General features: G+C 42.7%; 1 protein-coding gene across 1 annotated transcript in view; it reads right to left on the bottom strand.

Moving 5' to 3' along the window:
* The window catches only part of LOC124281831 (deubiquitinating protein VCPIP1-like), a 41,627-nt gene that overhangs the window by 7,755 nt on the left and 8,743 nt on the right, over nucleotides 1-25,129 (bottom strand). The window contains exons 4-15 of the mRNA XM_046717825.1: nucleotides 24,160-24,290; nucleotides 19,761-19,872; nucleotides 18,901-19,110; nucleotides 17,960-18,047; nucleotides 8,266-8,409; nucleotides 7,718-7,851; nucleotides 6,854-7,032; nucleotides 4,606-4,758; nucleotides 3,756-3,905; nucleotides 2,057-2,282; nucleotides 1,536-1,649; nucleotides 211-401 (exon numbers count right to left, since the gene is read on the bottom strand). Of these exons, the coding sequence (XP_046573781.1) occupies nucleotides 211-401; nucleotides 1,536-1,649; nucleotides 2,057-2,282; nucleotides 3,756-3,905; nucleotides 4,606-4,758; nucleotides 6,854-7,032; nucleotides 7,718-7,851; nucleotides 8,266-8,409; nucleotides 17,960-18,047; nucleotides 18,901-19,110; nucleotides 19,761-19,872; nucleotides 24,160-24,290 (1,832 nt within the window). The remainder of the gene's footprint in view (nucleotides 1-210; nucleotides 402-1,535; nucleotides 1,650-2,056; nucleotides 2,283-3,755; nucleotides 3,906-4,605; nucleotides 4,759-6,853; nucleotides 7,033-7,717; nucleotides 7,852-8,265; nucleotides 8,410-17,959; nucleotides 18,048-18,900; nucleotides 19,111-19,760; nucleotides 19,873-24,159; nucleotides 24,291-25,129) is intronic.

Genomic DNA, 25,129 nt, shown 5'->3' with positions numbered 1-25,129 from the left:
TTGAATGGCAGGCAGGGTAACATCAACTAGCATCACTTAACATCAGGTACTAGTATAACACTTAATGAAACTGCCTCCAGGCAGACCATCTGCTCTATACACCACAGAGGTAGTCTGTAGACATCATGGCAGAGATCTACATCATGGACAACTGGACCACCTCTAATCTACCGTATATTAACGTTATCAATCCAAGGAAAACCTATTTACCTTGCCAGGCAGGGAGGACAGCGTGCAGTGTTTCCCCGGGGCAAGGCCAAGATCCCTCTCCACCTGCTTGTAGAACAAGCCTCCGACTGAGAAGAGGTGGGGTTGACTAGAGACATACGTCCACAAATCTCGGCCAGACAGCTGGGCCAGTAGGGCCATGGATGAGATAGCCATGTCAATACTGTCTGAGCCTGCAACATAAGAGATTGAGAGTGCCTGTGGATGTAACATATGAGATTGCTAGTTGATAGTGTCTGTGGATGAAATAAAAGAGACATGTTTGTTGCATACAGAAGGACATGTCAATACTGTGTATGTCTACAACATACTAGATGGTATGTCAATACTGTCTGTGGCTGTAACATGTGAGATAGACTTGTCAATACTGTCTGTGGCTGTAACATGTGAGACAGACTTGTCAATACTGTCTGTGCCTGTAACATGTGAGACAGACTTGTCAATACTGTCTGTGGCTGTAACATGTCAGACAGACTTGTCAATACTGTCTGTGCCTGTAACATGCGAGATAGACTTGTCAATACTGTCTGTGGCTGTAACATGTGAGACAGACTTGTCAATATTGTCTGTGGCTGTAACATGATAGACAGACTTGTCAATACTGCCTGTGCCTGTATCATGTTAGACAGACTTGTCAATACTGCCTGTGCCTGTATCATGTTAGACAGACTTGTCAATACTGTCTGTGGCTGTAACATGTGAGACAGACTTGTCAATACTGTCTGTGCCTGTAACATGTCAGACAGACTTGTCAATACTGTCTGTGCCTGTAACATGTCAGACAGACTTGTCAATACTGTCTGTGGCTGTAACATGTGAGATAGACTTGTCAATACTGTCTGTGCCTGTAACATGTGAGATAGACTTGTCAATACTGTCTGTGGCTGTAACATGTGAGATAGACTTGTCAATACTGTCTGTGCCTGTAACATGTGAGACAGACATGTCAATACTGTCTGTGGCTGTATCATGTTAGACAGACTTGTCAATACTGTCTGTGCCTGTAACATGTGAGATGGACTTGTCAATACTGTCTGTGGCTGTAACATGTGAGATAGACTTGTCAATACTGTCTGTGGCTGTAACATGTGAGATAGACTTGTCAATACTGTCTGTGCCTGTAGTTGGGTGTGTGGGATGTGATACTAAATGAGAGAGTGTGCATGTGAGTTGATACATATCCGCTTGAAGATCCCATTCTGGAGTTGTCCTGCTTAGGCCAAGTATGAGTAGATTTCAACTATACCAGCCCTTCTTGAATGCTTCAATCAGGCTCTCATTATGATGCTGCTGTTCATGCTACTCACCAGCCTGCTGGTTTTTTAGACTTTCCAGCAGTGCTTCTGCTGTTGCCGCTGGGATATTTTCATCAAACTTATTCCATGCCATCTTCTGGGTTGGAGACAAAGTTTCTCTTGAATCTACCAAATATGAATATTATCTTAGTTTTTGATTATCAACAGCATTGAATATCAGCACACAGTTCTTGATTATCATGTATCATCATCATTATCATATAGTGACACACAGTTCTTGATTATTTACATCATAAATATTTAGAAATACCCAGCTGTTAATTATTACCTTTATTAGCACAGAGCGATACTCAGTTCTTGATTCTTATGATCATTATTTTTTAGTCATAGTCACTTCCAGGGTGCTATTGTACAGTGTTATCATTGCACTAACTCCCATACCTTAACATTGATATATCACAGTTGCTTCATACAACAGCACTCTGATCAGTACTTATAAACAGGCATACTTGGTTCACTTTTTCTATCATTATTATTATGGTGAATGCAATTCTCAGGTAAGCAGTCTGTACCATCTCTGTGCGGTCTGCTACTGGATGCCACCTGGTTCTGAAGGGGCAAGATTTCCACTGACAGTTTATCTCCATGCTGTAATGAAACAGGCTCAGTCCCTGCCTTCAGTTCTCTCGGAGGAAAACCCAGACGCAGACGTTGTCGTTGTGGAGCAATGTCAAGGACATCTGATATCAACTTTTGTAGTTGGGCAAAGGTCACGTCAGACTCCAGATGCAGCATTTCCTGCAAAAACACAACCAACCTGAAAACATCCTCCATTATCAAGTGTATCATATATCCATTCTGTTACCAGAATAGTGTACCCCCAGCCCTCCTATTCTCAAAACTTTCGTAGAGCTACAAATTCTCAACTGCTTTCGCCAAAAGATAAGAATTCCTAAGATAACCCATTCTTGAAATGTTCGTTTTGACTTCGTAACACCCTTCATGACTATTAAAGTTTAGTAACTTTTTGTAAGTTACGAAACGGGCTCTTTTGTCTCAAAGGGAAATTTAGTAGGGGTTTTCCGTGACATCACAAGCACAAGGGGATTCCCATGTTTACAAACAAGGCAGACAATAATTGAGTTGGCAGCTATCAGTGCCCGAGTCTTGTATTCCCAGCACTCCTTCTAGGAAGCAACGCACCTCAAGCTGGTCTGCCACAGGAGTGGACATACTAATCGAAGAGGTGAAACTAATACCCGATCATCCAACAAATCCAAATACCTCGTCCAGTTTCTATAAACTCTCACCCTGTTCACATCATTCATCAAAACAATCAATATGACCATCCTTAATTTGCATATCTCAAGTTACAACAGCCTACTAGTTGTCTTAGTTTTTTTCTTAAATTTAAGAATTCGTAAGGCCCTGAATGTTTCGAGAACAGATAGGATAGTAGACGTTCGTAAGCAATAAACACATGGCCAGACAAGTCCCCTTCAGTAATATCAGTAGCCTAGCTTGGTACCACAATAAATCACCGACCCTTACTCAATTGTGCCTCCAGCGCCACTTCATCTGCCCCATGTACACACTCACATGCCCAAATACATGCCAGATATGCTCCTATTAATTCCTATATCACTGTTTTCTGATTATAGATTTTAGTTTTCAAATGTCACTGGCAAAGACTAGTCAACATAAAGGTTTCTAGCAAACATGAAACTTTACTACCAATACAAAAGGTGTGGATTTCCAGATTTCTCATTTTATCTCCCAATTAGATGTGGTTCTAATTGTTTTGTGCCAGTGACTACTGGATTGCTTTCACAACTTTTAAACTGTATGTACAGTCAACGTTCACTTCAAATGTACACAGCAGCCACCTTTTTGCAAAGAATCTCTTATCATTCACTAGAACAACAATCATGCTGATTGGACATGTTCTAAGCCAATCAAATCACACTTTAGAGTACATATGGATATGCATTATTGTTATATTTCATTCTGCGCTAAGTTAAGATGCTTTTGCATTAATCCTGCAGGAACCCAGGTTTCAAATTGTTTAAACTTGATCGAGAGATAGCCAAAACAAAACAAAATGTTTAGGGACTTAGTGTCTCATTCATATCAATGTTTCATGGCAATAAGCAAGGCTTGCCTGGGATTTTCAACATGACAGTTGGTATAGCTGTATAAATTATTACTGGTCCAAATCATATTCCACTAGCACTTTGCTAGAGGGCAGATGGCTATCTTAACACTACTCACCAGTCTCCCATCAGATGTTGCAAGCCTGATCCTCTTTCCTGGTGTCTGAGTGGTAGATGTTGTTGCTGTCGACACAGATGTTGATGCTGTTGATGAAGTAGATGGAGGTGGAGTGTGCTCCTTCGGAGGTGGTTTCTTCTCTGGTGTACTCTGCAATTGTAGTTTTGTATTTGCTATTGTTTTATGTTGTACTGATGGATTCAGAAGAAGCATAACTCTGATGATAACACCCTTTGTTTCAGATGATAAAAGGATTACATCATTTGCTTTGTCAAACCTCACAGGTTTGCAGATAACACATTTCTCCAACAGCTGTGTGTGTTTGTTTGTTTTGATGTTGTTTGAAGCTGCACTGAGCAATATTCCAGCTATATAACCAGTCTGTAAATAATCGAGTCTGGACCAGACATTTCAGCATAATATGGAAGGCAAGCCCAAAGAGCTACAGTCCATATTTGTTTACCACTTTGGTGAAACCCATGAATTCAGGAATGTGGGTGACAAAACCTTTGATCATAACCTGTGCAAACCTGACCCTGGCACATGAATAAGGGCCCAGTTTAAAAAAGCCCTACAACTGTGATAACTTCATCTCCATGAAGAGAATTACTCCTCCTTATTCACCTAGACCATCCATGACGCACAACTGTCAAATCAACTTCATATGTCTACAAACATGTAAGAAATGTTCCATTAACTAACCCATTATAAGGTCTAGATTTTAAAATAAAATAACAGCCAACCTGCAAAAATTGAGAGCTGATCAAAACATTTCCAGTAAGAATATTAAATTTCAAGACAAAACAACAACAAACTTGTTACACTGAAATCAGAATCAGACAAGGCTCACTTTTCGAGGACTTTGAGCGGGGCTTCCAGACTTTTTGGCTTGTGGGTCTGCAGGTTTCTTCTGCTGCTGTTTCGGTGCATTAGACTCGATCCTGTGTCTGACAGCTCGTTCAGTCTCACTCATAGTTAGCTCCTCCTTGTGGATACTCTTTTGCTGGGGAGGAATGAAACATTTAATGTCTCAATACTGTATACTATACTGACACTTGAACTAGTCTTGCAATTAAGTGTGATGTAGTGTGGATGTTTTGTTATAAATTTAGAGTTAAAAAATAAGTGGCACTGTTGATGCTACAGTTTTTGAATGAAGGGATTATGGAAATCATTTTACTTTTATCCAGATAGTAGTATCTGCTCCAATACGATGAATTTGCATTTGGAAAGTGTGAAACGGACATAACTCCAGGCAAGAAGACATTATCATTTTAACATCCACTATTATCCAGAGTATCTTTCTATTATGATTATACTATGGGATCATTCACCACCATAACTTCACCTTAGAAGTGACGTCACCATTCTCCTAGTTATCCTTGATGTATTTAAAGGGGAAAATACAACTGGTAGAAGCAATTTATTACCAGTAGCCATTATAAAATAAGACACTCCAGTATTTGTAGTGGCACTTAAAGGTGGATACAAGTACTGGTAACACAGTTTCTTCACTAAATCATAAAACAAGGATGTCATTTGTCTGGATGTCTATTTTTAGCACTGTGTCATTCAAACCTACATCAAAACAAATCTGTGATGGCAAATGGGCCCATCGTGATAGAATGGGAATATGATACAATGAATAATCAAGGATGTTATTTTAGTTACATAAACACAACACCAGCAACAATGTTTGTTTTTACTGATCTAAAGAGGACTCACAACTTGTGCTGGTAGTTTGGTGTTATTTTATTGTTACATTCCTTCCTGTGAGCGAGTTTAGTTTTATGCCACACTCAGAAATATTCCAGCTATATGGAGCGGTCTGTAAATAATCAAGCCTGGACCAGACAATCCAGTGATCATTCCTTCTCGTACTTTATACTCTGCAAATATTGCTGTGACACACATTTCATACAAAATATTATTTGCCGGTAAAACAATTCATTAACATATTGAAGATACTAATCATACTGGACAAATCGATTTCATAAACAACTTGTAAGTGAAAGAAGTAAGAACTGGCAATTTCAAGGTGCAAATTAGTCTTGGGATGCAACGGAGGTCAAGATTTTATTATTGCAAACAATCAGTGAAATGTATAATTTACAAAAAAATCAACCTGTTGTCCAGAAAGGATGATCTTTGATGGTGAGTCTGGACTCCACACACTGTCTGCAGGTGTTGGGGGTGCTGGGGAGCTTGGTCCATCACATGTCTCCTTCTTGCTCTCTGGTATAGCTGTCAGTCTCAGAAGCTTGTCTACAACCTTTTGCACCAGACGCTCACTGCCAAATTCACCTGTGCCAATACAAGAATAATTAGATGACTGAATTTTAAGTTTCAATGATTCCCTCGTCCATAAACTATTGTGTCCAATATGACTTGAAGTGGATATCTTTTGCACTTAATCTAAATGTTTATGTCTATAGGATGCATATTTTGTGTCCTGTAAAAACCTGCCTTTGGTCAAGTGGTCTGCGAAGAAGAAGTTTTATAACCAATTCTGAATTACACTGTCACTTTCATTTTACCACACTCATGAGCATTTAAACTGTGTTGTGCAGGCCTGTAAATAATCCAGATGGGATCATGTGATTGATGGTGTAACACCCATCTCCATCTCAGTACGATAACACACTGTCAGACACATCACACATAAGGATAACCCAGCAACAAGCATGTCTTAACATGGGACATGTATTCTACTACAGAATCCCATAGGAACTTAATACCATATGGAGAGTTTGGTTTATTAATTGTTTTACCCTGCAATATTCCAGATAAGTGACAGCAATCTGTAACTAATCAAATCGGGACCAGACAATCCAGTGATCATTCCTTCTCGTGACTTTATACTCTGCAAATATTGCTGTGACACACATTTCATACAAAATATTATTTGCGGTAAAACAATTCATTAACATATTGAAGATACTAATCATACTGGACAAATCGATTTCATAAACAACTTGTAAGTGAAAGAAGTAAGAACTGGCAATTTCAAGGTGCAAATTAGTCTTGGGATGCAACGGAGGTCAAGATTTTATTATTGCAAACAATCAGTGAAATGTATAATTTACAAAAAAATCAACCTGTTGTCCAGAAAGGATGATCTTTGATGGTGAGTCTGGACTCCACACACTGTCTGCAGGTGTTGGGGGTGCTGGGGAGCTTGGTCCATCACATGTCTCCTTCTTGCTCTCTGGTATAGCTGTCAGTCTCAGAAGCTTGTCTACAACCTTTTGCACCAGACGCTCACTGCCAAATTCACCTGTGCCAATACAAGAATAATTAGATGACTGAATTTTAAGTTTCAATGATTCCCTCGTCCATAAACTATTGTGTCCAATATGACTTGAAGTGGATATCTTTTGCACTTAATCTAAATGTTTATGTCTATAGGATGCATATTTTGTGTCCTGTAAAAACCTGCCTTTGGTCAAGTGGTCTGCGAAGAAGAAGTTTTATAACCAATTCTGAATTACACTGTCACTTTCATTTTACCACACTCATGAGCATTTAAACTGTGTTGTGCAGGCCTGTAAATAATCCAGATGGGATCATGTGATTGATGGTGTAACACCCATCTCCATCTCAGTACGATAACACACTGTCAGACACATCACACATAAGGATAACCCAGCAACAAGCATGTCTTACATGGGACATGTATTCTACTACAGAATCCCATAGGAACTTAATACCATATGGAGAGTTTGGTTTATTAATTGTTTTACCCTGCAATATTCCAGATAAGTGACAGCAATCTGTAACTAATCAAATCGGGACCAGACAATCCAACGGGTGATATTGTGAGAAAAAAACCCATCCTGGCCATGTATGAGGACACACAATCGATCAAGTCATTAAACATGGCTACCCTGGCCCGTTATGGCCAATACAGGTTGATCGGGACATCATCAACCCCAGAATCCCCACAAGCCTGGAGTGTTCACCTGGGAAGTGTTTCTGCACCAAGTCTTGGGCCACCTTGTACACGTGACTGTTAAGAGACGGGTCCTGCTCATACTGGAACCATGCCACCTCTTCCTTGATAGTCCGATCATTCCACTCCAACTTTACAGGCAGTCTGCCAGCAGAGCAACAAATCACATTAAAAACCAAAATATTTACTTATCTGCTTGAGTCATCACATCCTATATAAGTTCTCATCATCGGGATTTAAAACAGTACAGATATTTTGTGCATGTCTTATATTCTTCTTATAAAATGTTATCTGCTTTACCAACACACCAAAATCATGAATTCTTCAACCAATAAGGTACCAATGGTCAACTCAGACTGGCAGCGGTAAATAAAAGTTGAATAAAAGTATTTATAAGGAGGCAAACTGATGGTAGCAGAAACTGTTATTACCAGATTTCAAACTGGTAAGTCCAGCCATGGATACTTGAGGACAAAATATCATGTGGACCAATAGAAATAATTATCAGGCTTCTCCTTTTGGAGAAAACAATTATATTAACTTGTGTCTGTCCCTTACATTTCTGGAAAGTTGTCATATTCCCTGCCATTCCAGTAGTGCTTGAAGCCACACGTGCAGCGTGTGGACGTGGACGGGGTGAGTGTGCGGTCGCCATTCTGGTACAGGATGCTGTTGTTACCAGTCACCTGGCGGACTCTGTCCCTGTTAACAGATACAAAAATAAAATGAGATACACTTTCCCTAGATGAAGCTTGGTGTCAAATATGAAGAAAGTCCTGTGAATGGTTCTTGAGATATCTCGCTGACCATCTTAACATGCAGGTTAACATACTGAAATCTTCAAAGTGTCGCTGTGACCTTGTAAAAATTAAGTGAAAGTCACGAAAAATCGACTGGGATCTGCGCCTTCCCTAGACAAAGCTTGGTGTTGAATATGAAGAAAATCTAGTGAACGGTTCTTGAGATATCTCGCTGACAAGAGAAAAACGTTAAAGTCCCCCTTGTGACCTTGAAATGAAGGTCAAGGTCACCAAACCCGACTGAGACCTTTCTTATACTGTGATGAAAATATGAAAAGAATTTAGTCTACAGTTCTTAAGATATTCCAATTCATACGGATGGACGGAGTCTAATACTATATCCCCGCTTCATGCTAAACGCACAGCGGGGGATAATAATGAAAGGTTTGAATACAGACTATGTATCATTAATAATTTCATGTCAGTTTCAGATATATTCAACTTGTGCTTAACAGTGCTTAGAGCACAGCTAAAGGCTCTCCTAACTAGGCACTAGTCTCTTGGATCATGAGTAGTTTTAACAAGCATTGTCACTAAGGTGACATAATCCCCCGCTGCAAATTATCAAATCAAACTTAAAAAGTAATGAAAGTGAAGGTTGTACTTTAAGATGAAATTAAATGTTATTAAAGGCATGACCAGTCGACCTACACCTTCCCATGATGATGCTTTGTGTCCAAAATGAAGAAAATACAGTGAATCGTTTGTGAGATGTCGCGCTGACAAGGTGAACATGTACGCCAACAAACTGAAATCTTCAAAGTGTCACTGTAACCTTGAAAACTATGTGAAGGTCACCAAAATTTATACAAACCTGTAGAGGTTATGAATTCTTTGAAGAAAGTCCTCCTTGGGGTACATATAAGCATTTAAATGTCCATTTTAAATCCTACGGCAGTTTTAACTATATATTTTTTTAATAAAATATTTACAAAACAAAAAACTCGTTTTCGTCTTGTGAGACCACCACTACAGGGCCCCACGGACCCTACAGCCAAGAGCAGGTAACTCTCACCCGCCTACCTCGTTACCTCACTTTTCATGCTGAACGTGTCAGACAGAATGAGGGGAGGCGGGTGGCCGTACCCCAAGGAGGACTTTCTTCAAAGAATTCATAACCTCTACAGGTTTGTATAATTCTTTTTCAGAAGAAGTCCTCCTTGGGGTACATATAAGCATATGACAGACTCCCAAAGATATTTGAGACGGGAGTGGCATTCTGTCTGGCAACAACTAAACCCGTGGTGGAGTGAAATCTACAACCGATACGGAAATAGAAAAAACACCTACCGAGCCACCTGACCGCTGATGCCAATCAGACGGGGGCGTGAACTAGAGAGCCCAAGCTTATATGTCAATTGGCTCAAATCAATTATGACATAAAACCCCACCCCCAACCATTACAATGGAAAGGAATGTATGGGGACATGCCGAAACAACTCCCAACCCTAATATAGCCCCAGCCAGAGAAGCGCATGAGAGGTATAAGGGTAGGGAAAGCGTAAAAATTTAAACGCTAAAAAGCCAATAACCCAGGAGTCGAGCTAATAAGTACTGCAAACTAATGCTCGAATGCACCCCTCCTGTTTGGAAGAGGGCTTGCCGGGACCTCGATAAAACCCAGAGAAATTATTAGCCTCGCTAAAATCTTTGAGGAAATCGAATGCATTGTACGAGTGAAAACAGTACAAACGCCATGCATTGTATTGTAAAGTGAAAACAGGATAAAACACTCACCAAACACTCTCGGCGTGAGGAGGGTAAGTGTAGACCACCATCCCACAAAGCTGATTAACACAGACTCCCAAATACCAAGTCTCGGAAGAGGGAAAACTGTAAGCCGCAAAAAATCCCCTGAATAGCTTAAAAGCCGTAGCCGAACATGTGTTGGCTCACCATTACACTAACCTGGTCACGTGACATGCGGCTCGAAGAGAGGCATACCAAACAGTGCCCCGTGGGGGTTCAGACTCCAATTCCGCCGCAAGACGGGTTAATAGCATATGACTGGTTAAAGCGCTCAAAACGGACCCCCCTCTTGAAGAGGACGTAAGGGACGATGTACACCCAAACCCGACCCAACCCGAAAGGATGGTAAGGCTAATAATGATGTAGTGATATGAAATATATCGACATTGAACACAGAACCGATACCAATGACCAGTTACTAACTTGGTCAGGGTGGCAGGACACTCTCCACTGGAGAGAACCGAAGAGACCGAACCGAAAGCACGATCCTTAGAATGCGTGTCAAGTTGGTAATGGCGATGAAGGTGTTCTGCCGGCTCCAAAGAGCGACAGAACCGATCTTTCATTGAGCAGTGCCGCTGTGTATTGCCAACAAAGCGCATCTGCCCTACCCAGTCTGCCTTCAACCCCTCGGGAAGGTAAACCTTATCATTGTAACCGAACAATTACGGAAACAAGCCAACGAGATAAAGTTCGCTTTGCTAGCAGACTCCCCAGTCTTCCCGCCACCAAACAGAACACATGGGTACCCGTGACGGATCCCTTTTGTTCGCTCGTTATCGTTACAGTCACGGGTGAGCAATCGAAAGATTGGTCCCCGGTGTGGAAGGCTGGGTAAGGGGTGGAAGTGCGATATGAGCAGTCACGCGGAAAGCAATATCGCGACTGAGAGTGGTAGGTATCCGGAGGCGAATACGACATGATCAGTATAAAATACTGTCAGTGTCGGGTCAGTGGGAATCGCATGGATGTACCCGACCCTTCTACCAGAGCTCACCACAACAAGTAAAGTCGTCTTCCACGTCAACAAGTGAAGTGAGAGAGACGATATACTTGAAAAATCAGGGCCAGACAGCCAATTGAGAATAAGTGGCAATTTTAAGGTGGGCTGGGTCGCCGCCGAGGCGGTCGAACCCTGTTCATGCCAGCTACGACGCGATGTACGAGAGGATGCTGCCTAGGCAGAGCACCATCGAACGAGGTGTGAAACGTGGAAATAGCCATGGAGTACCCGGGAATGGTGGAGGTCATAAGGCTCTCAACCAAAACGAGGTTATAGTAACTCCAATATCCGAACTAAATCCGCAGAATAGGAATTATGAAATCCCCCTATCTGCACACCAGCGCGCCCCACCTATCAACACACTGAACGGGTGTCGAATCCCGCCGCGAAGCCAGAATTGTGTCTGCAACGGTTGCAGGAATTCCGCGTGTCTGGGCGTTATACCCGACAGAGGCCAAGCCACCCAGTGAATCCGAGGATTCGGGTGTGGCGCCCGGTTCAGAGTGAGAATGTCTGGCCGAAAAGGTAATTCGAATCCCGGCGTGCGGGATCGAACACCAACCTGACTGCTGTCAATTCCAGCACATTGATGTGCAGGTTGTGACTTCGTCGTCAAGAGACTGCAGGTCGCCCAGAACATCGCCCTAACCCGGTAGGGATGTATCTGGCTGGACTGAGAGCGACGGTGTCTCCAGGGGGAGCCCCTCGGAGAGACGCCTGACGTCTGTCCATCTGACTGCGTGAGGTTGACAATTCCGCCCAGTTTCGTAAGAGTGACCAACACTGATCGTGAGGTCCCCAGACTCAACTGTTATTCTAAAACCACGATGAGCCAGTCACCTAGGTACGGATGACAACACCGGCACTGCGATCTGGCTATCTGAGCTGTAATAAACCTCAATTTGGTGAACACCCTTGGCGCCGTAATGTAGCCTAAGGGGAGCACACAAAACTGGTAGCACGTCCCGTCAAACAAGAACTGAAGGTAAATCTTGAAATCAGGGTGCAATGGAACAAGGAGGTACGCGACCTCGAGGTCGATTGACGTGCGCCAATCCCCTGTCGACAGATGAGATCACAGAGCGCAGTGTCTCCATCTTGAAGGACCGTACCTCTATTAACTTGTTCAGCTCTCAGATGAGAATGGGTCTGAACATTCCGTTCTTAATGGCAACGATGACATAAATGGAGTCAAACCCCACATTTTCCTGACCATTGGAAACCACCACGCTGGTTGCCTTGCCCAGCCGAGACTGGATCTCGGCACGGAGTATTTTCGCCGTCTCCGGGTAAGCTGACACTGGAGTGTGTCGCTCCGACCGGGGATTGCGGCAGAATACAGTAAACCCCAGCAGTCGGCAACTTAACGTTTGCCGGTGCCTGGGCACCTGAGGAATTAACGAGAAGCTCGACAGACTTCCGTATTCCTCGAAACAGTCCCGGGCGTCATAGGCCCATAACCGCACTCATCATTTGGCTGGCACAGCTACAATGCAGTCCCTAGCCAGATGAGAGTTGACCTCCGTCAGATGCCGCCCAGAGTCGCCGACGAAAAAATTCCACCGGCGCTCTCCCCTTTCCACCAGCTCCCTCAGCAGAGCTGAGAGATGCGCCGAGTGGAGCATACAGCGTTGAGCTGTTAAGGGGAAAGAACGGCAGACTGACGGTAGAGTGTGAGGCCTTGTCCCGGATGCCTTGCTGGAAGCAGGCTTCTCCGGGAGGCGAACTCCAACGGTTCGGGTATTCGACGTGGACAACACCTGAGGCAACACAGCCGCGATGCTATCTCGCACTTGCCTCAGGGACGAACCTACTCAGTGGTAAGGTCAAAGTAGCGAAATGAGCCGAAGCTCAAATCGACTTGTCCACTGTACGAAGCCTGAACCCCGGTTCCGAGGCACATGTGAGAAGCCTGACAAATCAAGGTTTCACAAGCACTCAGACAGACCTCGGAGCGTCGAGGTGACCGACACACCCGGCACACTCGATAGCATCTTGGTCAAGACGTCGATAGACATCAGGCCGAGACCTGAACTACCGGCTGCCAGGAATCTCATGCCTACCAGTGCCGGCCTGGGTCGGTGCTACCACGGGTTCAGAGTATCCGCGAGCCGGCTCAGCGTTCTAGACCGAACCCCGATCCCGACACGAGGGAGTAGCCTGATAAATCAGGTTTCCCCAAGTACTCTCCAAAGCGCACTGAGCATATAGTCAAACATAGCCTATAGCTATATAAATATACCATACATACATACATATATGTATCTACATACATATATATGTGTGTATATATATATACATATATATATATATATATACGTAAGTGCTCGGGTCGGCGGTTCGAAGTTCAACCCCGATCCCAAACACATGGGAGTAGCCTGACAATGCAGGGCTCCCCTGGTGTACACATGGTAGACCTCGGCGCCGAGGTGATCGGTAGCTCCGTCACACTCAACGCCTCTTGGCCAGGGCATCGATAGACATCAGGCCGAGACCTGAGCTAACAGCCGGGATCTGCTCCGTACCGGGGCCGAAGCCCAGGTCGGTGCTAGTCCGATCTGCAGTCCCGAGACACAAGGGAGTCGCCTGACAATGCAGGGCTCCCCTGGTGTACACGGGTAGACCTAGGAGCCGCCGAGGTGATCGGCAGCTCAGTGGAACCCAGACCGGGCTACCGGAGGAACCTGCCCATACAGGTTTCCGGGCAACCCCGACTGACCACTAGGCTTCCGAGGTGTCCCCCGAGCTGGTCGGCGCCGAGGCTGCCGCCAGTCAGGGCACCAGGCGAAGACTGGGTGAAACCTGCATCGCCGGCGCCAGGCGCCTGTGACGAACCTGAGCCCAAAGCTAGGTCGCCACAAGGTGCCGAAGGCACACCATCACCTGAGCCGAAGCCAGGATCAAGCTGCCTGGGAGGAGGCGCGTTCTCCGAGCCAGAGCTCGGGCCGCAGCCAACCCCCCCAAGATGCGTCCGATCCACCCCCGACGACAGGCGCATGCTGAGCTCCTTGCGGAACCCAGACAGCTGTGTCAATCAGTGATTTCACAGACGAGACCTGGTTCACTTACCATCGAGATCAACACGTTGCGAGCAGAGCTCCTGACGGAGCCCGGACATCGCGCTATCAATCATGACTTCACATTAGTCATCTGCCGAAGCATATGTTGCTGAAATAGTGAAGCAATTGAGTCAATATTTAAGGCAGCAACATTGCTTGCGGGGGAACGATAAAGGGATTTCCTTAGAAACCTTTCATCAAATATTATCCCCCGCCTGAAGCAGATTTGTGAAAAACATAAAATCTGCGTGTCTGAAAGAATGCGCGTGAGGCGCAGAAACCCAGACAAAAAACACAACCTCGGCCTATGAGCCAAGTAGTGTGTAAACATATGAAATATGTATATGTATAACATAACATAACATAATATTGACGCAAGGGCGTTTATTATGAGCATCCTTGATCGTCCTGAGCATCCTCGGCTAAACACCGGAGGCACACTTTATGACCATCCTGTGGCGGTAGTGTGCACGGCACAACGCACAGGGCTTAAACTGCAACAAACAGAACCACGCCAGTGTAACTAGCAGGAACTGTGAAGCAGCAAACACATAAACACAAGTAAATAGCAAGAATAACCCGCAAGGGCGATATTTAAATGCTACAACCTACAGCCATTTAAATACTAAACATACAATGCAAAGCAGAAAAAAGGCTAGCCAAACCTGCGTGTACATACTAGTGATAGAGTAAAGTTGAGTGATACGAAACGAACACTATCAAAATTACTCAACAACAACTTACCACAAATTCGCTGAAAAGGAAGAGAATTTAGGCAAGCCTACCATATAATATGCAAACATAATATATGAACTCCCTACTACAAGCTACCAAGAACATATAGCAAGGAAACCAAGATCGCTGGGTCGCCATTTTGCCTGCCACATGGCTGGAAAACAGAGAACCCACGGCAAAGTTACAACAAAAGATGAATGAGAATATCAACATATGACGCCCATCTAACGCCCGTCGCAAGCGTGAAGAAAGGAACCATACATACAGATTGAGACTCTTTTACACTCATCGTATCGGTAGGAGAGCAAACTCGAAACGAACACCACGCACGTCGATTCAACAGAACGACAGCATGAAAAGAGAGGTACGAGGTAGACGGCGAGAGTTACCTGCTCTTGGCTGTAGGGGGTCCGGTGGGGCCCTGTAGGGGTGATCTCACAAGACAAAAACGAGTTTTTGTTTTGTAAATATTTTATTAAAAAATATAGTTACAACTGTCGTAGGATTTAAAATGGACATTTAAATGCTTATATGTACCCCAAGGAGGACTTCTTCTGAAAAAGAATGACTGGGCCCTGCATCCTCCCTAGATAAAGCTTGGTGTCAAATATGAAGAAAATCCAGGGAATGGTTCTTGAGATATTTTGCTGAAAAGCTTAACATGCAGGTTAACATGCTTAAATCTTCAAAGTGTCGCTTGGACCTTGAAAATCATGTGAAGGTCACCAAAATCAACTTGGCCCTGCATCTTCCCTAGATGAAGCTTGGTGTAAAATATGAAGGAAATGCAGTGAACAGTTCTTGAGATATCACGCTGACAAGGGTAAAACGTTAAAGTCCCCTTGTGACCTTGAAATGAAGGTCAAGGTCAACAACCTTCCGCATACTGTGATGAACCTAGGTACCAAATATGAAAAGAATCTAGTCAATGGTTCTTAAGATATTTCAATTCACGCTAAATGCGCGGCGGGATTTAATTATCTACTACAAACAAAAATATGGGAATACCCTAAAATTTGATAGTCATACATAAACTGAAACGTGGTGAACATTTCCGTCATCTGCTTTTCTGGGTATTCCAGAGTGAGGTCTGTCCTTTACTCTACCTGTGGCCTGGAACCTGTCCCTCAGTCCTGACAGTAAATAAGTGCTACTTGAGCTGAGTGCACCTCATACGTGGCAATAAAATGGGTAAGTTTGTGGGGCTTGGCCCGTTTCTGGTATCCCCTGCTGTGATATTGCTAGAATATTGCTACAAGCAGCGTAAATCCATACTCTCACACACTCACACTATGCGGGGCTTCAGTGGATAGCGAAAAAGTGCCGCTGGTACACACTACCATATTAAATATCAAACAATGGATTTGCCTAATAAATGGTGCTTCAAGACACTTAAAAGACCCATGACTGTACATTATTGGAGTTAAAAGGATTAGTTGTGAGAACAAAAGGGCTCATGTTTATTTGTTTTGCATGTAATGTAATATAGTTATATGTGTGGGTGTGTATGGTTAAAGGTAAGGCTGTGTAAGTCAGTATTGATAACACTGCTTTCATGCTGAGCTATTGTCCTCTATTATTCTGTCAAGGCAGAAGAAACTCTCTTTGTCTAAGCCACTCAAGTCACAAGCCAGATTATGTAATCTGACTGGCCAGTCTCTATACTTTCTTGCTTACAAATGACACAGTCAGATACAATCATACAGAGAAGACAGCCTCAATTTGTCAAGCCAACATGTTTCCGCATTAATTCAAGGTCAGTAAACAATACAAACAAAGACATATACCAGTAAGTCAATGAATAATAATACAACAATTAAAAAGTAAATTGCCCAAACATCATCTAATTGTACTCTTCATATTACATGGGCACATGTCTGAATGATAGGATATATTTACATTTCCTTCATAATCTATCAATATCACACGGGAAGACTTCCGCCCTTATCCCCCCATAAATTTCATTCTAGTCAAATCATATCACCTAAATATATATTACTCATCTGATAAGGATGGGTTTTAACATGTTTCATGTTTCTTTAATTGTATCTGAACATACTGAAAGACATATCCAACTTCTAAAAATGCCACTCATAGAAAGTTTTCCTCATCGTGAAAATACAGGGGGCTACGGGTGGAAGTCTTACCGAATACTGCATGGGTATTTCAGTTGTGAAATTCTATAACGGTTTCAATGAATGTTTCTGATTTAGAATTTATTAATCAGAATATTTTATCCGTACTTGTGTGATAAGTAATATGAATCAGTCATCGTGATCACCTTGTCTAAATATTTATTTTACATATTATATCATGCTGTATCCTAGCACAATAATGTGAATTCAAAATCCATAATAATTAACTGTAGCAACTAATTCCGATCCTATTTATCATGTTTATAACATTCTCTAAATGACCTTGTCTGGACAATCTATGCCAGTGGTTGATAGCATGAGCAACAATCACACTAACTTTGACGGCATCATCATGATCACACACTGTAACAACTCAACCAATCATCCCTTAAATCACGTATAGGGTAATCATAATTATGTCTTCACATCTGGTGTCAGGGGGCGGTGGGGTAGCCTAGTGGTTAAAGCGTTCGCTCATCCTGACCACGGTTTGATTCCCCACATGGGTACAATGTGTAAAGCCCATTTTTGGTGTCCCCCACACCGTGACATTGCTGGAATATTGCTAAAAGCGGCAAAAAACTAAACTCACTCAAGCATTCATCCTGCCGAAGACCCAGGTTTGATTCCCCACATGGGTACAATGTGTGAAGCCCAATTCTGGTATCCCCTGCCATGATATTTTTGTAATATTGCTAAAAGTGGTGTAAAACTTCACTCACTCACTCACACAGTGACACTAGTGTCAGAAAATTTGCCCTGTTTACCTACCCTTGACAGAAAGCACACTTGGACAACTTGCTCAACTGTGAATTCAAAATCAGCTGGTCATTATACTTGTCATAGGAACAGACAGCACCTGGATGAAGACATACAATAGTGACATGAGATACAGTGAGTAAATCATATACATTCTCATTTTTTGTCAAAAATATATCATGACTCCCTGCTTCATCTGAAAATTTGATTATTCTATTCAAAAGTAGAAAAGTAATCCTGAAATGATTATCTTTTTAAAGTTCCAGGCTTTATTGGGATTAAAATAGATTGTGTCAATTCCTTTGTTTCATTCTTCTTAGCCAGATTTTTCTGATATAAAATGATAAAATACACATAATATATTTTGTCATATTTTCCCCAAAGGACAATGGTTTCTGCAAAAGATTCACAAAGCTAGGTGACTGAAAGTGGAAAGCCCAATGTATCACAGGAAACAAATTGTGTTGCTTTAGTCAACTAAGCCAAACAATCACATAGCAGTGCTTCTAGTCATAGGTCAACTTGACTTGACAAAGACGATCGCAACACCCACACCTTAAGATAGACCAAAGAGTTAGTGAGTTTAACTTTATGCGACACTCAGCAATATTCCAGCTATATGGCGGCGGTCTGTAAATAATCAATTTGGATCAGACAATCTTGTGATCAACAGCTTGAGCATCGATCTACACAACTGGGATACAATGACATGTGTCAACCAAGTCAGCGAGTCTGACCACCCGATCCCGTTAGTCGCCTCTTACGACAAGCAAAGGTTACTGAAGGTCAATTCTAAATCCATTAGCACAAGCATGGAGCAGACAAATTTGGAAGTAGAAACAAGTTAAACAGGGCTCAGACCTAGGATAACAGCTTTCTGGCATGATGCAGCTTTCCACAGATAATTTTAATGAAAGAACACAATATTGTACAAGAACTACTGAATACTGCACCTTGCATTCGGAAGGAGTACTGGACATCATGGCGGAGCTCCCCATAACTCTGTACTGCCAGATTATACAGACTGCCCCCACGCTGGAACCACTCCGCTGGGATGCTGTATTCAGTGATGGCATCACACATCAGGCAACGGTAAAGACGTCTCTCTTGGATGGCTTTCTGTGTCGCCAGGACGACAGTGTCACTCTTTACACCCACAATTCCTTAAAAAACAAAATGTCACTCAAAAGAGATCTTTAAAACACACAAAGCTACCACACCTTTCCCTTTGTCAATTGTCTGGCCTGATCAGCCTATTGCCTAGCCAATCATGTTATCCATGTAGCTCATGTTATATCTGATATTACACTTTCTCAGTAAAGTACAGATTCTAGTACTTTTGTTGGGTTGAATCCCATCCAGGATTTGAACACATCTAGCACACAAAGTCAGCTGCCCAACCCACTTAGCCATCGTGGCTTCCACAAAAATGGAAGTCTGACAACTGGTAGGCAAGGCCACGGACTTTGTGTACCCCTCAGATAAGTATAAATTGTTATGGATCCCATGACAACTTGTACATGAAATGATGTATGTCTGCTACAGCATACCTGACTGCTTGTACATGAACTGATGAACGTCTGCTACAAGATAACTGACTGCTTGTACATGAACTGGTTCGCGTCTGCTATGACATACCCGACTACTGTACACGAACTGGTGTACGTCTGCTTCAAGATAACTGACTGCTTGTAAATGAACTGGTATACGTCTGCTATAATATACACGACTACTTGTACATTAACTGATGAACATCTGCTTCAAGAAAACTGACTACTTGTACATGAACTGGGGTATGACTGCTATGACATACCTGACTGCTTGTACATGAACTGATGTACGTCTGCTACGACACTGGGGTGAACACCATACTTTTCCTGAAACACTTCCTCCATGGCATGCACCAGCTTCTGTATATAACGATCCTGGAGGGAAAGAGATTACTGATTACTATATTGCAATGTGATTGTTCAGTTATTTTAAGCAACGAGTTAAAAAGTTAATGTTTTACACCACATTCATCATCAAAGAAGTCTTCTGAATGAGGAACCCTTTCCATGAGGAGATCTTAGCACAATGCTTGCATGAAGCTCATTTTGAAGTATTTCTTCTATGACAGTTTGGATCATTTGAGATCGCTTTATACAAAGGTTGGCCAAGGAGAATAAATAATGGAATATTGACAACAATAAATCCATGTACTGAGAATCTTTCCAATTCAATCTGCAAATCTATACTGATTTCTGCTGCAGAATTTGGGTCAAATAAAGATCTGGGTTAGAATTGTTTTTTGGTAACCCATGACTGTCATAAGTAGTGACTAACAGGGTCGGTTGGTCAGGATCTTTTACTTTGTTGACACATGTCATCGTATCCCAATTGCATAGATTGATGCTCATGCTGTTGATCACTGAATTGTTTGGTCCAGACTCGATTATTTTTTATCAATCAATCAATCTTTATTCAGTACTTAAAGGCCACAGGCCTATAGTACATTTATATACACAATATTTACAACTGAGCAGCAGAAAAGCACATGTCAAATATTTACAGATTTCAAATGTAAAGCCGATTTTCTATGTTTAAATGCAAAATAGATATACATTGACAGGTTCTGTAATTCAATAGTATTTTCATTTGTTAATAATATAGTCATTTTTTATTTCATTCGGATATGAATAATAGTAGGATGTTAAATATTTCTTTCTAAGGTTTTCATAGGCGGGGCAGATAAAAAGAAAATGGTATCCGTCTTCTACGGCATTAACATTACAGAGGTTGCAAATTCTATGGTTACGCGGAATATTCATGGAATGCCCAGTTTCAACAAACAAGTCGTGTGATGAGCAGCATAAACGGGATAAAGCTACACGGAATTTCTTTACAGTGATTTTTGGTAAATAATATTCTTGGCATAGTTCAGATTTCCAATGTTTATAATACAGACATTTAGAGGATAGAAAGATAGATTCAAGCCATTTTTGTTGATAGACGTCCTTCATTCTTTGCGTCAGTGACATAATAAAAGAATTTTCTGGTTGGGCGTTTTGATTATTCCAAACATAACCTTATCCCGTTTTGAATAAAAATTCCCTTACATTAGTTACCCAATTTCTTTTCCCATTTTTATCATATACCATCATCATATTATAACACTTCTTAGGAAATCTATGACATGGCATAGTTAACAATCGTAACCAGTACTTTATAACTTTAATAGTAGAATAATGTAAATTTCTGAATAAATTTGATATTATATACTTATCCTGACTCATGTATTTTTGCTTGTATCCTTCCTCTTGCGAACGTTAGTGGAACACTTGTATCTCCTTATTGAAGCTCCTTTCAATAAAACAGACGTAAAATCACTACTCACCATGAGTTATCTCCCTCGCCGTTTTGGCGGGAAAGAGGCACCACCCGTCTTCCCACGCTTCACTCTCTCCGAATTGGTAGCCCGACACTTTAATTTACGGGGAAATCCAAAGTGTCTAGCGGGGAAGTTGGGAGGGCTTACCTCATGAGTCAGGATAAGTATAAAATATCAAATTTATTCACAAATTTACATATTTTTCCTTATCCTGACTCATGTATTTTTGCTTGTAGAATCCGTCGGATTTGGTGGTGGGTCACGCCACTTCTGGATTCCATGTAGTGATTACGTCTATATACCCCCCTGGGAACTTCTATTTACTGCTGTGCTCTGCTGCTGCTGTAACCCTTTACTTCCAGCTTTCTCTGATGGGTGGACCACAATTGTTAACTTTTGGTCCTTGCTTCTGTTAACATTTTAATGTGGATTTTGCAACTCCATCTCTTGATGCAAGCATCAAGTGGAGAAGTGACCCTTTCCTGTACGAGTATCCTTACAAGTCCTGGGTCATATCACTTAGGCTAGTCTCTCCTGAGTGTAGGCTTTTTGCAAGTCATGTGATAAAAGGGCGAGATATCACCTCAGTGCCTTTGCAGGACTGTCAATTGTTGTGCTACAACAAGTGGGCCGAAATGGTGAATGCCGGAGACGTCTTCGGTGACGATGTCCCTCAGGTAATGGTTGGCAAACACCATGTCCGATTTCCAGAAGCAGCCCTCCATTATTGTTCTGATAGAGCAATTCCCGTGTAGACCGAGTGTTGACGCCAGAGCTCTAACTTCATGTGGGTTGGAGGCTCTTGGAGGATCAAGTCCTGCTGCTTTGTAGGCCCGTAGTATGACAGTTCTGATCCAGATAGATATCGTAGTGCGGGAGACCTCCGTCTGTGTCGCTGTTGATATCGGGACGAAAAGACGCTTGAATTTTCGTCTCCTGGTCCTAGATCTTTGTAGGTAAACTCTCAATGCTCTCACTGGGCATAAGGATAGGTCCTGCGTATCCTGTGGTCCAAGGACTGATGATAGTGCTGGGATGTGGAACTGTCTGTCTGGTTGGCCTGGCAGTTGATTCTTTGCTATGAAGTCCCATCTCAGTCCCATATGCACGATCTGCGCGGCGACCTGCGTGGAGGTGAGCGTCTGTTGGTTCGTGAATGCCTCGGTGAATCCCGTGACGATCTGCGAGATGTTGACGACGTCCTTGAGGCTATGTCCGAAGACCTTCGCGAAGATGAGAGATCTAGATGACGGTCCGAGTCCCGAGATGTCTCTCTGGTCCTAGGTTTCTTCTTCTGTGAGGTGGGTAACCTTCGTGAAGGTTCCTCCTCTGCTTCCTCTGCAGACGAGCGTGCAGGCCTGCGGCAGGCTTGTTCCTGGAGGTAGCTTCGCTGGAGGGCCTCTCTGATGTATCGTCAGTGTTCCCTTCGTGCAGGTCTGGGTCCTCTCTGTGGGTGATGCCTTGAGCATGAGAGCCCTCATGCGATGCTCTTTCCTGCGCGAAAGCGCCTCTCCATCATCTCCATTATCTGCTGAGAGAACTGCTGCATGAAGGCCCCGGGGTTGAACGTCTGCGATGATTAAAGAGCTGCCCTCTCTGCGCTGGTAGCGATATGGTCCAGGGATCGCTCATCTGCCGTCAGTGTAGATGGTGCCTCGGACTGCGTAGACAGCTCTGCTGACGTAACCGTTGCTGCAGCCTGCTTCTTCTTCTTCTGCTGTATCTCAGGGAGGATCAGCGGCGGCTCATTGTAGAGTCCTCTCTCTGCCATCGGGACGATCTCGGCCGAGAAGGTCCTCGTGGTCTGCGCAGAAGTCCCCGTAGAGTTGTTAGACGTCTTAGGGGTGTGTGGCCTTCGCTGCATAGAGGATGGCTTCTTCTTCTTAGTCTGCATTAAGGGGTTGTCCGATGTAGCAGCCCTTTTCTTCAAAGTGACGGACAACGTCCCAAGCCCATCCTCCGAGGACATCTCCGGCAGGTCACTAGATAGTAAGTCGTCTCACAACGATAGACAGCTGGTGAGGGACTCCACCGGTTTATCCATGACTTGTAAAAGTCGCTTGGATTTGTCGCTAGGACGCCTAAGTACAGAGAAAGAATATTTATTAAATTGAATTTCTGTTAAATGCTGACAAAGTTTACAGCGAGAGCTGGAAGTACATGTTGTTGTGCAGCTAGGGTACAATAAATGCGGGTCTGCAGCAGAGAACCTAAACCTACAACGAAAACAGGTTTTCATGAAATGTAAACAACTGAACAATCACGTACAAAAACGTGAATAAACAGTCAAATTATGAATAAAATTCAAACCGTATTGTTGAAGGATACTGTCTAAACCCCTATAAAGGTAATTTATAGGGTAGTAACTAAATAATCAAAGGATATAGTGTCGTATTGGAGACACAGGCGCTCTCCCAATCGTCCACTAGGGCGAAGAAGGAGAGAGGAAGCGTGGGAAGACGGGTGGTGCCTCTTTCCCGCCAAAACGGGGAGGGAGATAACTCATGGTGAGTAGTGATTTTACGTCTGTTTTATTGAAAGGAGCTTCAATAAGGAGATACAAGTGTTCCACTAACGTTCGCAAGAGGAAGGAGACAAGCAAAAATACAGAGAGTCAGGATAAGGAAAAATTATGTATAATGGAAATCTACCACACTCGACTCGATTATTTACAGACCACCACCATATATAGCTGGAATATTGCTGAGTGTGGTGATAAACAACTAACAAATCTAGATGAATCACTCACACGATTCTATTTTGCCCACACATTCCAAAGGGGACTGATAGTACTACAACATTTCCTCAAGGAAAGTCAGACATGATATTACTTGTTCTTCACCTGCAAAGATTTATCTCCTCCAATGCAACACATCCCTTGCCCGTCAAATTCGATGTACTTGTCAATGTAGGTGTCTGGGATTCCCCATGCCCGCTGGATTATGTAGCGTGGCAGCTTTGGCACAGGCTTGCCTGGTCACACAATACATAATAAACTACTTTGCTGGTAGCCAATGCAATATCCGGGTAATTCAACATCGTAACACATCACCACTTTTGAAAATAATATAATGAAAAACAACTGACACATTCATTTCATTGAAATACACATGTATATTGTCATCCCAAATGAAGAAACATTTTGAACCATCAAGTATTTACAAATTCACATTTGCCATTTTTCACTGTTTCATTTTGGTATTCTCCCATGGCTTTGTCAATGAATGGACTTTTCATAAAGAAGATTCTACTTAAAAAGCTGGGTCCTGTTTCACAAAGCTATCATGGTGCTACGACTGTCAAAACTCTAACACTTTAATGTAGACTTACGGTAGTCGTAGCACTATGATAGCTTTGTGAGACGGGGACCTGGTCATGGTGCCATCTAACTTGAATTTCTTCGTGAGCTGCCCCAAGTGTGTAACATCCTTTAACAGCATACATTAACAGTGACAGACAGTCAAACCGTCACTTATTATCTCAAACCCTGTCATCTCAGATCTACTGATATTTGGAACCTATTCTCCAGTCACAACAGTCTCCCCAGTATAAATATACATAAACCCTCATATCTCGCAAAGTCAAAGGAAAATACACAGTGCTTTCTCAAAAATTGAAAGTTGTACAGGTTTTGGCTTGTCTATAGAAATTCACCTTCTTACCTAAATTTGGCATTTGCCACATTAACATTTTTCAGGAGCATAAGAGTATCTAGTACCTTTCCCCACACATCTAACATGCTGTGTCAGCACTTTTTACTCATTTTCAGATCTGTTCTTTTTAAAGGATAGAAATGCTATAGGGCACAAGAC

The sequence above is a fragment of the Haliotis rubra genome, unplaced genomic scaffold (genome assembly GCF_003918875.1).
Source record: "Haliotis rubra isolate DU_JTF1 unplaced genomic scaffold, ASM391887v1 Scf29, whole genome shotgun sequence".
Taxonomy (NCBI): domain Eukaryota; kingdom Metazoa; phylum Mollusca; class Gastropoda; order Lepetellida; family Haliotidae; genus Haliotis; species Haliotis rubra.
This window is presented reverse-complemented; position numbering and strand designations above follow the sequence as displayed.